Genomic DNA, 15,404 nt, shown 5'->3' with positions numbered 1-15,404 from the left:
CTCCATTGAGTGGTTGTCATGCTATTTTAGTCTGGACCAAAGTGGTGGACCAGCATTACCATAAGCAGAACCATGCTAAACAGGACATGTCTAAACTGTTGGTTAGAAAATGGCTGGTTTGGTTTGGAAGTTTTGGAAATTGGTAGAAGACTGTTTTTAAAGACTATTGGGATTCCTGGGATAATAATTATGTATGGGAGGAAGATCCAAAATCACCCAACAATGAAAAAGTATCTTAGATTTGAGCATATGGATATCAGACTTTTAACCCTGGGCAGTGCCTTACTCATTATTTGTAGGTTCAGTGATGGAAAATATTGAAGGCAGAGCTGAGCAGGACAATAATGACTCTGACGGCAGTGTTGATGATGATGATGATGATTATGATAGTGGTGATGATGATCAGAACTGACACTCATTAGCCAGCTCCCTCAGGTCAGCAATATTCATAAGGTAATGTCAACTTTCAACACACTTTGACACAACGTAGAAACAGTCAATTAGTGTGACATTGCTAATGCTAACTGACGCAACATGAAGTTACATGACTGGTGATGTTTACATATAATCCACACTTTCTCCTTAAGTTCAAAAGTTAAAATGCACCAACAGATGATGTGTTGTATAATAGATTTAGTCAATTTAATCCCACTTTTGTCAGATTCAAATATTTTTAGCTGTACTGAATCTCAAATAGGTGTTATGTAAGTTTAATGTATTTGCGTCACTAGCACTTTAACCACTGCTAATGCTAACTGTTAGTGGCGGATATTAAGTAATATGAGAGCTTTGTTTTAAATTTTGTGACTAAATGAATTGAAAGTTACCTACTAATGTAACCTACTAATACAAATTCAGATTTTTTTTTCTTTTAATTTCACCTATTGTAAATGCTAACAGCCACTGATGCTAAATAACATGTCTGTATTTACATACCATATATTTAATTATAAGAATATATAAAAGCTGGGTTATGGAGACAAAAACAGTCAGGAAATAAAAAATAGAAAGATAAAAGACAAATTAATAAATACAATAAAGGTTTAAGGTTAAGTGATGACACTTTTTAATTGTCAGCATATATCTTCTATATATAGGATAGGTAGGTAGTAGGTGGGGCAAAATTCAAAATTGACAGTATTTTTGAAAGTGAAAAAAATAAAATAAAATATACAATAAAAATAATATCCAAATACTATATATAATAAACAATATACATATATTATATATCTTAACTAACTCAAAAGGATATTCCCCCTCCCCTTTTAATAACAAATTTTGTGCATTTTGAGAGAATGAAATGTAAATTTACATACTGACAGTTACAATCCATGTAAATATATATCTGTACAGTTAAATTTAGTTTATTATGTCAGTTTTGGCTTCAGTGGTAAGCTGCACATGCCCACAGGCACTAACCCTAACAATCAAAATGTAGGCAAGTCATTATGAAGCTGTTGAAGATCTCATACTGTTGTCTCCTGCTGCTTCGAGATTTTGGGTCGTGTGTGCGTGTGTGTGTATGTGTGTATTTGTGTGTGCCTCAGGGAGTTTGTGGGGTTGCGGATAAGAAGATTGGCTGTTAAACTCCCCTTCCTTGTCCCCGTCATCTTCATTTCATTCTGTCCTTTCACTTGTTCACAATATGGATCCCCTGGTGTGCATGTGTGTGCGTGTATGTGTGTGTGTGTGTGTAAGCTGACTGGCTAAAGGGGAGCAACTCCACACAGAACACACGCAGACACTCATGCGAAAGGACTGGAACGAACCCCAAAAAATTGACGGCGCAGAGCGAGAGGACAAGTGAATCACTGAGAGTGAGATGAGGACAACACTGCAACGCTAACGCTGAGGAGGAAAAACAAGTCCGATAAGAGACTGTGTTGGATGGAGGGAGAGAGAAGAGGAGGAGGAGGAGGAGGAGGAAAGAGACTGCGAGGAAGGGAGCATGAGCGCTTGAGATAAAGAGATCAGTGCCTGTGCATGTAAATTGGCACAGTAACGCTGCCCCTCCCCCCACTCCTGGTTCATCTCATGCTTCACCCTCTCTCTTCCGCTCATTCCCTCCATCCAGCTCGGCCAGGGAGGATGTGACAGGAGAAGGTAGCATCTTTCACTTTGATTTTCCAGCTAGTGAGGGAACGAGTCAGTCAGCTTGTCAATCAGCTGCTTCACCAACCAGACGATCAATTATGAGATTTCCTCTATTTACGTCTGCTGGTGTTTATACTCTTATTTCTGCTTCCAGATGTCTGATTACTTCTGCTCCTCCATCCATCCTCCTCCGCTGCCTCCTTCTACCATCTTGTTTTTAGGAGGCTTTTTATCGTAGTGCTTGAATACCTCGAGATCAGCGTTTTGTTGAAGGTCAACACATGGGGTGTGTGTGTGTTTCTGCAGAATCAAACTGAAAGAGACAGAGGCTCTGATTGTGGATGGGAGCATCTTGCCACTGACTTGTTAGAGGAAACCACATCGGATTTTTTGTCTCCATCTGTCCTCTAGTTTGTCGGCCACTTTGGAAGAGAAAACTCTACCATAACTTCCAGTTTGACTGTCTGTGCACACACGCGCGTGTGTGTGTGTGTGTTTGGGAATTTCGGCTAATCCTCCTTCAGAGAGACAATAACTATCTGCCAGCATGTAGCGTCTGAGCATTAATCTAATCTCATTGCGCGCAGCCAAAATAATACAGAGATGATGATGATGATGGTGATTATGATTATGAAGAGGAGGAGGAGGAGATGCAGATTCCTCACAATCTGGGATCCTTGAGGAGCGTACCTTTATCTTCTTGGGACTAAACCTGGGTTTCTGTTTTGGGGAATAATCTCACCTTCACATTGTCAGTTACACTATAAACCATGATATAAATCCCACTGGAAGAAGCCTAATTGAGCAGGAGTAATGTGTTAGGACGAATGGTGCACTGCAAGCTGACAGGACTGGAAATACACTGATACCTTACCCAAACTCTGCTGGTACTCACTGGGAGATTCTGGAGCTGTTTGTCTTCTCTTTTAAATATCATATTTTGCTGTTTTATTTGATGCTAAGCAGACACAGAAGCGTTGGCTGTTAATCAACAGAGATAAACAATGAATTCCTGTTGGAAAAATCAGGTAGGTAAGAGTTTTCTGAGCATGTGTGGCCTCATTAGGAGTGCGTGTTGGAGAAATGTGTCTGTCAATGTTATTGGTTTATAAGTATTGATTGATCGGTGGATATCATCACTCTGTGTTTGTGTGTGTGCAGGAGGAGCAGGCTGCCAAGCTGAAGGCAGATAATATCAGAGTTGCCTTGGAGAAGATCAAAGAGGCCCAGGTGAAGAAGGTGAGTCTGGTTCACAAAAAACACACAAGATTGAGAGACGCTAAAGAAAGACGTGTTGTGTATATTTGTGTGTGTGTGTGGGTGTGGGTGTGTGTGTGTGTGGGTGGGTGGGTGTGTGATTGGCACGTGTCCGGTGGATCTGTTTTCTGGGTCAGGTCAGTGTTACTACACATTGAAGGCTCTGGTCAATAACAGCTGGGTTCAACACACACAGATATACAGACAGACAGATATTGCACTCAACATAATGACGATTGCAAGTTAAATCCCAATCCCACAGAGAGAGGGAGAGAGAGAAACTGGATTAACAACCTGTGTGTGTGTTTATGTTTGTGTGTTTTCAGTCTAATCGCCTGTATGTTGGTCCTGTCAAGAGATCCCATACAGTGAAAGTGCATTTTTCTGCAGTATCACCAACTGTCTCTTCCATACACACACAAATAAAGCAATATCATTTAAGAGATCCAATAAGATGGTCAAAAGATAAAGGACATGAAAAAGCCATTTGAGAGCCATGAGAAATACTTCCATTTGAGTGGCTGGTGGTAATATATAGCAGCCAAATGATGCATATGCATAGAAACATAGAAAATTATACCCAATTTCTCACACACATAATTATACAAATTGGACACCTTAAAACATTGTTCAACTGAAAAGTTTCATCACTTTAAAAATGTGTGCATGAAATATTGCATATGAAAGGCGCAATCAGGATTGGATTGTGCTATTACTACCAAACTGAGACTTATTTCATCATGTGGACAAAGACTAGGCTGCAAATATAAATCTAAGTGATTCATGTTTTCTGACATAGTAATAGATGTGTGTACATCAGTTATGTTTGGAAACACAACATACCTGGAATTTAACTTATGCCAAGACACAGTTTAAAATTCTAACTCTTAAATGTTGCATGTAAATAAGCTGTAATCGCAATAGTATAATTAGACTGGGCCTTTAAATTGGAGGTAACTATAGCAACAATAACTGTATACACACTACATTGCTATAGTGTAGTAATATACTATACTCTGTTATGTAACTATAGACTTAGGGAAGGAAACCTCTGACTTATCTGGTATTTTAATGTATGTATGTACTGTTAGTGTGTGTGTGTGGTGGGGGGGTTTACTGTTTGCATGTCTGGATGAATGCACAGTGGCATGCAAGTATCCTCCACCTTTACTGTGCTATTCTGGGATACTTGATTGTATATAATTGCATCATTGCTCTACAATATCCAGTAAAAAACTAGCTCATCTTAGCTGCCATAGCAATGAAAGAAAAGCAGTTTAGTAGTAGTAGTGGTTTCAATATTTAATGCTCTAAGCTTAGTGAGAGCTAAGTGCGGTGTCTTTTACTCACGAGTTACCACCATTTAACTTGATGACAACTACAAAATGCAATCGTCTTGTGGAATGTAAAACTGGGTAATTCTGAGAACAGGAAACAGACCGCCTAACGAGGATCAACCAATCAGAATCAAATATTTAACATACAGGTGTCATAACTGGGTAGTAATGATGTGTTTATCCTCTATTCTTTTTCCCTTCATAGTTGGTGATTCGTGTACATTTGTCAGACGAAAGCTCAAAGACCATGATGGTGGACGAGAGGCAGACTGTTCGACAGGTACGACTCCACCTCACTTTGCACCTGTACAGTAGCAGAAGCTGCAGCAGTAACAGTAGAACTAACAGTAGTTGTGTTAGTAGTAACAGTTTACTATTGGTAATATTGTATTCATTTTGTGTGTTAATTTTGGCTGCAGTTAAAGTTATACTACTAGTAGTAGCAGTAGTCTCCTGTTATTATAACAGCACTGGTAAATATTCATAGTGATAGTAATATAATCAATAGTAGTGGTATCATCTGTAGTAATGGTAGAAGCTGCATTAGCTGTTGTAGTAGTATTAGTAGTAGTTGTGTTGTAGCAGTAGTAGTGCTGTCATTAGCATTAGCGCTGTCATTCATATTAGTTGTAAGGGCATTAGCAGTAATTGTACAGTAGTAATGCTGTTAGTGCTCACAGTGTCTCCTGTTCTTCAGGTTCTGGACAGTTTGCTGGATAAATCTCACTGTGGTTTCAGTCCAGACTGGTCGCTGGTGGAAACCATCAATGAACTACAGATGGGTGAGCAAACACACACACTCACATGCACATTCACACACATTGTCCTAGGGCATCCTGTCAATTTTGGCGGAAATTACATAGACGTACATTAATTTCCTGGAGATTAATTTCCTAACCCTTACGATCACCCCTTACCCCCCCAAAAAAAATCAATGTTCGGGGACATGGCTTGTCATGCCCAATTAAATGATCTTAAATCCAAAATCTGTCCCCAGAAGTAATGACAGCTGCTTAGTCTTTTAACTACTGACACACATGTATACAATTTTGCTGCAGAATCTCTTAATATTTCAAATGGTTTGTGAGGTTGAAATCTATGCATTATTAAATTACAGCATGTTAAACCCCTCAGCCAAGTTCATGCATAGTATATGGTTGGCCCAGTATATGGTTTATGCATATATAAGCTGAAATATTGTAGGTGATCCCACTACTACTGTAGCAAAGCCCCTCCTACTCTAAACTGCATGAATGAATGATTTCTTAATGAATCCATTTAAAAGCCATAAATATGTCCATATATTCATAAATAAATAAACCAAACCTAAAATGGTTAACTTAACTAGCATATAATGTAATCTTACACCTTCATCATGGAAATTCCATTGGAGTCCAGCATGGTGCAGTGATTTCCATTTTCACTTATCTTTTGACAGATGTTTCCCACTTACAGATGTTTAGTAAATAACTAATACAACACAAACTAGTAGTTTTTCCACCCATTCCAGATATTCCAAATATTTAGGTGTATTAGTGTGTGCATGTTGAGGGAAGGACATTATTATTTAGTACATTTTTAATCGCAGTCCTTGACATTGTGCTGAGCAGTGACTATCAGACAGCACAGATATCCAGCTGTAAAGATATGAGCAGACGTGCAAACACACAAACACATACACACACACACACACACACACACACCTCCCTTGGGGTGGGATGAAATGTGTGTTTGCTAGCACACACTGTACTATGAGCTTCAACTTCACTTAACACTCTTTGACAAACACACACGCACACACACACACACACACTCAGTCTTTATGTAGGTCTGGTGCAATGATGCGTGTGATCTAACCTACATCTTGAGGGCTTCCGCTGAATAGCCAGTCAGCATCGTTATGAAAGAGAGAGAGAGGAATAGAAGTTAAAGTGTAGCTTGATCGGCCTTGTTCAGCCAAATCTAAACCCTTCTTTATTTACACAAATCTATTCCACGTGTGTTTCTAATACCTGGGCTCAAGGCCAGGATTTGGCCTTAGGAAGATTCAAATTGGCTGCTGTGTTAATTAAGAGAATAAGTGGTATCAGTAGCTGAAAAGGGGAGGACAAACCCTTTGAAAGCACACCCCCCTTCACACACACACATACCAGTACCACCAGCACCCTGCTGGGTGCCCTTTGGCAAGAGACTGACTTCTTATCTGATCTTTAAACTCTCAGGAAATGACAAAGTAGCATATAATAATAATAATAATGATGATGATGATGATGATGATGATAATGATAATAATAATAATAATGATAATAATAATTATGATAATAATAAAATTAAACAAATAATGGTGTTTTCCATACCATCACTGTTCCTAATGTGATCTCATCAATTCAGGAGGTATTTTAATCCTTATAATTACGGAGTCATTAAGCATTTTTATGTCATATCAGTAGAGAGTGGGCAGACTGGCTCAGAATTGTAATGAATATTAAATATTAGTATTTTATTCATGACATAATCAATTAGGTCATAGACCATATCTTCAATAATCAGGGAAACTATACAAAATATACATCTTGGATCTTTGTTTCATTCACAAAACAGCTTTGGAAGGAGCTTAAATGACAGGAAACTGTTCCAATGTAATGACCCACGAGTAATCCATAATCAAAGTGTAATTGACCTAACAATAAACTAATGAATTGTTTCAGCACATATTTTCCTGGAGGATTACAAATTACAAAAAATTACAAGCATATTACAGCAGTTTTAAAGGGGTACACCACCAATTCCACACAAGAAGTTCAGTTAATTAATCATGGGCTGTACTACTTGACCTGTGAAAAGACTATGTCACATGTGACTTCAGGTAAATTCTGGAGAAATATTTTCTTCCTTAACTTTTGTCAATATTACACTGTACTAGCCCCAACCCCCCTAAAAATCGCTTCTCCACTTCCCCACACCTGCCAATAGAAAGCAGCATAGCAGAGAAGTAGAAGTTAGTACTTGATAAGAAGGGCACCTTTTGTTATTAAGGTCACCACAGTAGTAGTAAAGTCAGTGTGGGTCACAGCTGGCATGTTTTTTATTTTTTACTATTTGAGTCCTCAGACAAAGACATCTGAAAGCCTCTTAAAGGGAACTGGGGTGTGAGAGAATGAGGGCGGCAGATTGCCACGAGCCATGTGGCTTCTATTGAAAAGTGAAGAGAGCGGGGTTAACAGAGGTGAAGGTTCCTGCAGTAACAGTCCTACTCATTTTCCAAATTTCTCATTCCACAATAAATAAAAAACGTATCACCATAAGACCAGTAGGAGTCGAGTGAACAATTTAAACTTCTATATTGTAGTAATCTACATATAATGCCTTTGTCCAACTAAAAACATAACAGGCCTATTTTTCTGACTCATGTTGCTTTTTCTGCTTTTTTTGTTGTTGTTGTTGTTGTGCAGAACGGATCTTTGAGGATCATGAGAACCTGGTGGAGAATCTGCTGAACTGGACCAGAGACAGCCAGAACCGCCTGATGTTCACAGAACGTATTGAGAAGTATGCTCTGTTCAAAAACCCCCAGGTAACACACCTACAAACACACACACACACACACACACACACACACACACACACACACATGGAATGGTTTACCAAAACATATGTCATTAAAACTACACATATGTTTATTTTATAACTGCTAACCAGTGGTTTATCTCTCCTACTCCTTCAATCTTATTCCTGTCTGATGCAGAACTATTTGCTGGGGCGGAAGGAGACATGTGAGATGGCTGAGAGAAACAAAGAGGCTCTCTTAGAGGTTAGTTTTGTTTGCTCGTCTTGCACACAGCTGCTTCCACAAATGCATCTTGGAACGTTTCCCTCTCACGGTTTTGCAACTGGCAACCAGTTTTGGTATTCCAGAAATGTAGGTCCAGGGCATGCACGCACTATTTTAGTTCCTTACCAAAGCAGAGGATGAGTTTGCATCTTTCTAAAACGCCTCTGTGAGACACACAGCTGCACCACAGCCCACATTTAAGTAAACTACAGACTTCTGTTGGTTTCTTGCAAATATCAAACAGCAAGTTTCAAGACTGTTAAACCTTTCTCTTTTTCCATAATCAGACAAAAAGAAGACACTGGCCAAATTGAAAAGTAACAGATTTTAAACTCACTGTGGTGCACTCTGACAGCATAGATTATCAGCAAAGTGAAATGAAACAATCAAAATGTACCCAAATAAGTAGAGGAGAAGAAGAGGAAAAAGAGTGAAGACTTTGATAATCCTCCTTCATGCTGCTGCACTCTAGACAGTCTGTCAGGTTTTTCAGTTCAATATGAAAAACATGATTACACACCAACAAACATCTGTTGTCTCTGTCTCTGTGTGTGTGTGTGTGTGTGTGTGTGTGTTTTGCCTGTCTTAGGAGTGTTTCGGCGGCAGTTCCGTGTCCGTCCCAGAGATGGAGGGAGTGCTGTGGCTGAAAGAGGATGGGAAGAAGTCATGGAAGAAACGCTACTTCCTTCTAAGAGCCTCTGGCATCTACTACGTCCCCAAAGGCAAAGCCAAGGTGTGTTTGTGACTGAAACAAAGTACGGACAAAAATATGTGTTACTGAAGTGAAATGACTTGACATTCAATGTGTGTGTTTACACAGGCATCCAGAGACCTGGTGTGTTTTCTCCAGTTGGATCATGTTAACGTCTATCATGGCCAGGACTACAAGAGCAAGTACAAGGCTCCTACTGACTACTGCATGGTGCTGAAGGTATACACACTCACAGAAACACACACAGTAGTGAAACAAGGGAGACATTATTAATGTCTGGTTTGTTTCACCATAATCCCACAGTGCCACCTAGTGGTTTGACAGAGTAGTTACAACTTCTTTTTTTAAGGCGTACAGAAGAACAAAAGAAATATTAATTTTTGTTTAGTGTATTTATGCTGCAGTGGTTATAATTTAATTTTCAAAGAAACATTAGGAATGTCAACTTTAGAGTGTATAGCAGCAATAGTGGCAGTAATTGTAGTAAAAGTATTGGTAAAGTACAAAAAGCATCTTATAAAGTACTACCGTGTATGTGTGTGTAGCACCCTCAGATCCAGAAGAAGTCTCAGTACATCAAGTACCTATGCTGCGATGATGTCAGAACCCTCCAACAATGGATCAACAGTATTCGCATCGCCAAGGTAACAGCTTCTCCTGTTGTGCAGCAACATAAAAATTTGCAGTATGCTGATATCTGCTCCCATATGAACGGTGGTATTATTTTACACACACAGTCTCCATGCTGCATTACGTTAAATATAGTCGACCATCAGTGTTAAGCGTGTAAAGTTTGCTGTCTTTTTCATGTAGTTGCAAACCTGCCTTTCTGTCTGTCTGTCTGTCAGTATGGAAAGCAGCTGTACATCAACTTCCAGGAGGCAATGAGGAGGACAGAGGCGGCCTATGACTGGTCCTCCCTCTCCTCCTCTTCAATCAAGTCAGGATCCAGCTCCTCCAGCCTTCCAGGTCAGTCTGTCTGCCTTTAGATTCATCTCTGATGAGCTCAAAGGCTGAATATTGGCGATTTTCTACTGGTTGTACAAAAACACTGAAAAATAAAATACAGTATTTATACAGTATTAATAATTCACATTGATAAAAATGAATGAAAAATAAATAAATACTTGTTTGTGTCCACACCGCAGAATCCCAGTCTAACCACTCCAGCCAGTCTGACAGTGGTGTGTCAGAGATGGCGTCATCAGGCCACACCCGGTCCCAGAGTGTCGTCAGCTCTATCTTCTCTGATGCCTGGAGGAGAGGAACACAAGGAGAGGTGCGACCACACAGCGAACACACACACACACACACACATAGAAAAACTCCTTTCCTTTCCTGTCATTGTCCTGTTTACGTTTTGGACCACATTTCCCATGTTTCCCTCTGCTTTCCTACCAGCAGTCAAAGATGAAGGGACGTAAGGCCGTTACTTTTTGTGCAGGAGGAGGAGGGAGTGGAGGTTAGACAGGAAGTGGTGTTACAGGCATGTTAACAGATCATCTGCAGCTTTTAAAACACTGACTAACTATGTTTGTGCTTTGAAGTGACCAGTTTACATTTGTCTGTGGCATGACTTAGTTTGGTTGCATCGCATTGGTGGATGTAGCATTAGCAGTGGGACACAGTGTGTCTCAGCCCTCTGAAGTTATAGACTGGGCCATATACAGTGGACTGTGATGACAAATTTACACTGATGCTACACGGGGGGGGGGGGGGGGGGGGTTCAGTATTCAACAGTATTCACACCTACAGATATGCAGGATGTATTAAGAGTCTGCTGCTTTAAATAGCATAGAAGAGATAAATAGTATGATGCTCGATATGAACAATAAAAATTCTCATTGTATTAAGTAGCTGAGCATAAACTCTACTATCACATCAAACCCTCAGCTGATGACCGTATTTCTTCAGGATGAAAACATTTGTCTGTCTCACTCTGCAGACTCATCTGTACACAGTAATAGTTGTGCTTCCTGAAGGTCATTTGATAGTCAAGATGCCACTCAGTGTTACAAATCTCATTTAAAAGATGTTGCAGGCATTCTAAATTTGTTAGGCTGTGTATACGATTGTTTGATCAGTTTAAGTGCTTATCTGACAGGCAGCAGTTTGAATCCTAATGCGGTACACACTGGGAAAAAAAAACTATTATACAACTGAGTGTCTCTATAACTCTTTAGTCATGATGGATATTTAACAGCAAGAAGACTTGTGGTTGTTTATTATCAGAAGTTTAAGAAACAGCACAGAAAAAAGTCATCGGATCAGTTTGTTATACACAATGAATACTGTGTGTGTGTGTGTGTGTGTGCGTGTGCGTGTGTGTGAGAGAGAGAACGCCATGACAATTTTGTGATGAACTTAACCTTTATTGTATATAAAAATGTTTATTATAACTGCAAACGGTTTACTATATCTGTTTTTAAATGGATGCAGCTGAACTGTTGATTTGTACTAACTGGTGGTGTGATGAATTTCCTAACCAACATCTGGTGTAACAAATACACTAAACACACTGTTTAACTCACAACTAGTTCCTTCGAGCAACCGGCTTTAGACCCTATAAGCACTTCTGTCACCTTTTAGACCTCTCTTACAACCTATTTGATATTTGGAACCAATGTATAACCTGTTAAATGCTGAACTGATGTGTATTGATCGATAAGATCCTAAGATAAGCAATTACATCACTGTCCAAATGCATTTCAGTACATATAAATACATCACTGTTCATACTGATTAATCTTTGGTTTACTACTAAACTAGGCATCTACATCTGCTGTCTATAAGATTAGTGGCTCAACAAGCAGCTATTTGTGACATAGTTGCCACATTGTGATTCTTTCATGGCTTTCATCATCTGTTGTAAAGCTTTTTTACAAGGGTATAACCTATTGTGAATCACAAAGTGCTGACAACAGCGCTCTCAGTCACCAGTGAGGAGCTGCCCTTCTAAAAGCTACTGATTCGGTCAGAGACAAATGATGATTCAGTTCAGTCAGTTCAGTTTGAAGAGTCAGTGTTAAGATGATAGTTTCAATAGTTGTGTGTTCTCTGCACTGGTTTGCCGTTGGATTTCCTGCATCTTGTCTTGAGTTGTTTGGTTTTCAGAAATTTGAAAGTGGTTGAGTTGTTTGTTACTTGTTGTAATTGTATCTCTCTCTTTTCCTCTCATCACCCCTTCCTCTTATGTCTCTCTTCCTCTTCTCTTCTTCTTCTCCGTTTCTCTCTCCAGATTATGAGGATTGACCCTATTAGTAGACCTATCCCTGTCCAGATCCCTAGCCTCTCCTCCCAGGCCCTGACTCCACCCTCCCGGACCAGCTACACCGACGGCCTCATCCCAACCGAGGATTCTTCCCCGTCGCCGCCCTCGCCTCCTCCGCCTCCGCCTCTGCAGGCCATGTCAAGTTTGACTCATCAGCCTGCGCCTCCCTCCTCCTACGTCAAGTACAGCACACTGGCTCGCCTGCAAGGTCAGAGCCAATCCTGGACGCAGCCGGCCGGAGCCGCCCCACCTACCCTACCCATCCAAACACCTAAACCCAACTACAATACCCTCCCAGCTGCTTACAGCTCCTCTCCTCCACTACCACCTTCTCCTCCCCCTCCTCCTCCACCCTCAGCGCCGGCTCCTGGCTCAGCAATGGCCGTGCTGAAATTTGGTCCATCCAGCCCATCCGCTCTGCCACCGCCACCCCCGTTGGAAGAGGAGATGCAGGATTCTTTTTACCTCCCACCTCCACCACCGGAGAGCCTGGAAGCCAACGGTTTGCCTCCTCCTCCCCCTTTAGAGCTCTCCAGCACTCAACTCACCAACACTGGCCTCCAACAATTCCTGTCACAGAAATTTCCCAACATGGTGTACGACTTCAGCCCGAACATGCTCGACGATAATTCTCCCCCTCCGCCTCCGCCTCCAGAGCTTTCTCCTCCAGCATCACTGCAAGATCTACGGCCGCTGTCTCCAAACGCGCCTCCTCCCGCACCTCCGAAAACCTTCACGGGTGGTTTCCCTCCCCAAACTGCTCCCAAACCTTCAGGTCCATCTTCCCTCCCGATCGCCCTCTCACCAGTGTCCCCGACGCCGCCCCACAGCACCCACGGGCCGGTAAAAAAGCAGCAAAGTTTCTCTACGGGACACTCCCCAAATCAGCCACCTCCAACTCTGCCAAAGCAGCACAGCCTCTCCTCCAAAAACCTTGCCCTCTCTCCTCCCTCCTCCTCTACTTCCGTCTCTATCGCGGCCGCTACCTCCTCATTGGTCAAACAGATTGTCAATCAATTCCCAGGAAACTCTGCTCCTTCTTCTCTGCCTTCCTCCAACTCCATGGAAGGATCCAAGTTCTCCGCTCCTCAGTCTCCTCCTGCGGTCAAGGCCAAACCAAAGTGGCAGCCAGGGGGCGTTGCGGCTCCGCAGTCCCCAGAGTTTCCCCCACCCCCTCCTGACAGCTCCCTAGGAGATTTCCCCCCTCCTCCCTCCACATCCTCTTCCAAAACGGGCTCCCCCATAAAGAAGTCGCCTTCCACCTCATCCACAGGCTCCATAAAGCGGGGGCCTCCGCCGACCCCACAGAGAGCTTCCTCCATTCGGTCCAGCTCATCAGGCGAGGTCCAGGATGAGAGGCCAAAGAAAGTGGAGAGCCTGGTCAACAAATTTGGCCAAGCACCTCCAACTGGTACTTCGTCCAGCTCCTCGTCAGCGACCGGGTCTCCTTCAAAAGATTCCTCCACCCTCCCCGCTCCACTGCCCAAGCCGGGGAAGCTGAATTTGGCGAACCTCCCGCTGGCACTCCAAGGGCTGCAAACAGGCCAGCACCATCAACCCTCCGACTTCCCGTCCCCTCCTCCCCCGCCTCCCCCCGCCCAGCCTCCTCACCTCGACTCGTCCCCTGATTACTTCCCGCCTCCCCCGAGTGACTTTGAGCTTTTCCCTCCTCCCCCCCACCCCTCAGAGTTCCATCATCCCCCAAAGGTCGCTGTGGTGAACCCCCAGCCCCAGATGCAGCCACCTCAACAGTCCGTGACCTCTTCCTTGTCGTCATCGTCATGGAAACAAGGCTCGCTGAAAAAGGGGGCAGTCCCTCCTCCGACACTGAATCGGCGGACCAGCAACACGGCCCAGTATGACAATACAACTTTAATGCCCCTCTCACCACCTCCTATGTCTCAAACCCCACCTCCCTCCCTGTCCTCCTACACCTCCTCCTCCTCCTCATCCCCAATCCCCCCCACATCCCCAAAATCACCAGGACCGACAGCCCTGGCACTGAAGCCTCACTTCCTGGAAGACCTTAACCGCACTCTTAAGAGGAAGTCAGTGTCTCGCCATGGCTCGCTCACTTCTTCAAACCTCATCCCCTCCTCTAAGATGGAGCCAGTGGCCACTATGGACGACATGGCGCTCCTCCCGCCTCCTCCCCCCGAGCTCATGCAGCAGCATCAACAGGGTGTCCGAGGACACTCTCACACTTTGTCTCGCCACCACACGCACTCCCACTCCACCAAACATGCCAACATCTCAGGCTATGCAACGCTGCGGCGAGGCCCACCTCCCGCTCCTCCAAAACGGGACCAAAGCACCAAACTGACCAGTGACTGGTAAAGGGGCAAAGACCCTGGATGGAGCCCTAAAGAACTATTCTGACTAATGAGGTCTCATTGTTCCTGCAGAGAAGAAATAATCAATGTTTGTCTTGACTTGTCCGTCTCTCCTCCTCATCCTGAACCATACACCCTTGGATATCGAGAAAGTAGCAAGACGTCTTTCCTACTCTTAATCTCAGATTATGATTGTTCCTATTATCCTCATTATTACTATCATTACCAATACATGTTTAATCTAATGACATGAGTAAAAATATATATATGTATATATATATATCTGTATACAAGCAAGCCAGAAAAATCACCTATCAAGCTTTTTTCACAACGTCTGCAGCTTTGCATCGAAAAACTATAAAGGCAAGACTTGAACGACAACAGCAACAGAGACTATTTGCTGCAAAGTAACTGGTACTGCATGGAGCCGTGGCAATGGAAGTAGCGTTGTGGGAGGATGGGAAGGGGGCACTCTTAGAGGGAGCATTGACATTTATTTCAAACTTTTTTTGTGTGTGTGTGTCTTTATATAAGATTATTTAATACTGGAAAGATATTGTTATTATTA

The 15,404-nt window shown here is 42.4% G+C and overlaps 1 protein-coding gene across 1 annotated transcript in view; it reads left to right on the top strand.

Annotated features, from left to right (window-relative positions):
- The window catches only part of raph1a (Ras association (RalGDS/AF-6) and pleckstrin homology domains 1a), a 63,833-nt gene extending 48,679 nt beyond the window's left edge, over positions 1–15,154 (top strand). Inside the window, exons 9-19 of the mRNA XM_053329206.1 lie at positions 3,256–3,333; positions 4,894–4,968; positions 5,386–5,470; positions 8,141–8,262; positions 8,434–8,499; positions 9,110–9,253; positions 9,341–9,451; positions 9,778–9,876; positions 10,081–10,201; positions 10,381–10,511; positions 12,471–15,154. Coding sequence (XP_053185181.1) covers positions 3,256–3,333; positions 4,894–4,968; positions 5,386–5,470; positions 8,141–8,262; positions 8,434–8,499; positions 9,110–9,253; positions 9,341–9,451; positions 9,778–9,876; positions 10,081–10,201; positions 10,381–10,511; positions 12,471–14,840 — 3,402 coding nt within the window. The 3' untranslated portion in view covers positions 14,841–15,154. The remainder of the gene's footprint in view (positions 1–3,255; positions 3,334–4,893; positions 4,969–5,385; positions 5,471–8,140; positions 8,263–8,433; positions 8,500–9,109; positions 9,254–9,340; positions 9,452–9,777; positions 9,877–10,080; positions 10,202–10,380; positions 10,512–12,470) is intronic.
- Positions 15,155–15,404: the final 250 nt, after the last annotated feature.

The sequence above is a fragment of the Scomber japonicus genome, chromosome 11 (genome assembly GCF_027409825.1).
Source record: "Scomber japonicus isolate fScoJap1 chromosome 11, fScoJap1.pri, whole genome shotgun sequence".
In the NCBI taxonomy this organism is placed as follows: domain Eukaryota; kingdom Metazoa; phylum Chordata; class Actinopteri; order Scombriformes; family Scombridae; genus Scomber; species Scomber japonicus.
Note: the sequence above shows the minus strand (reverse complement) of the source record. Positions and strands in the feature narration are given on the sequence as shown.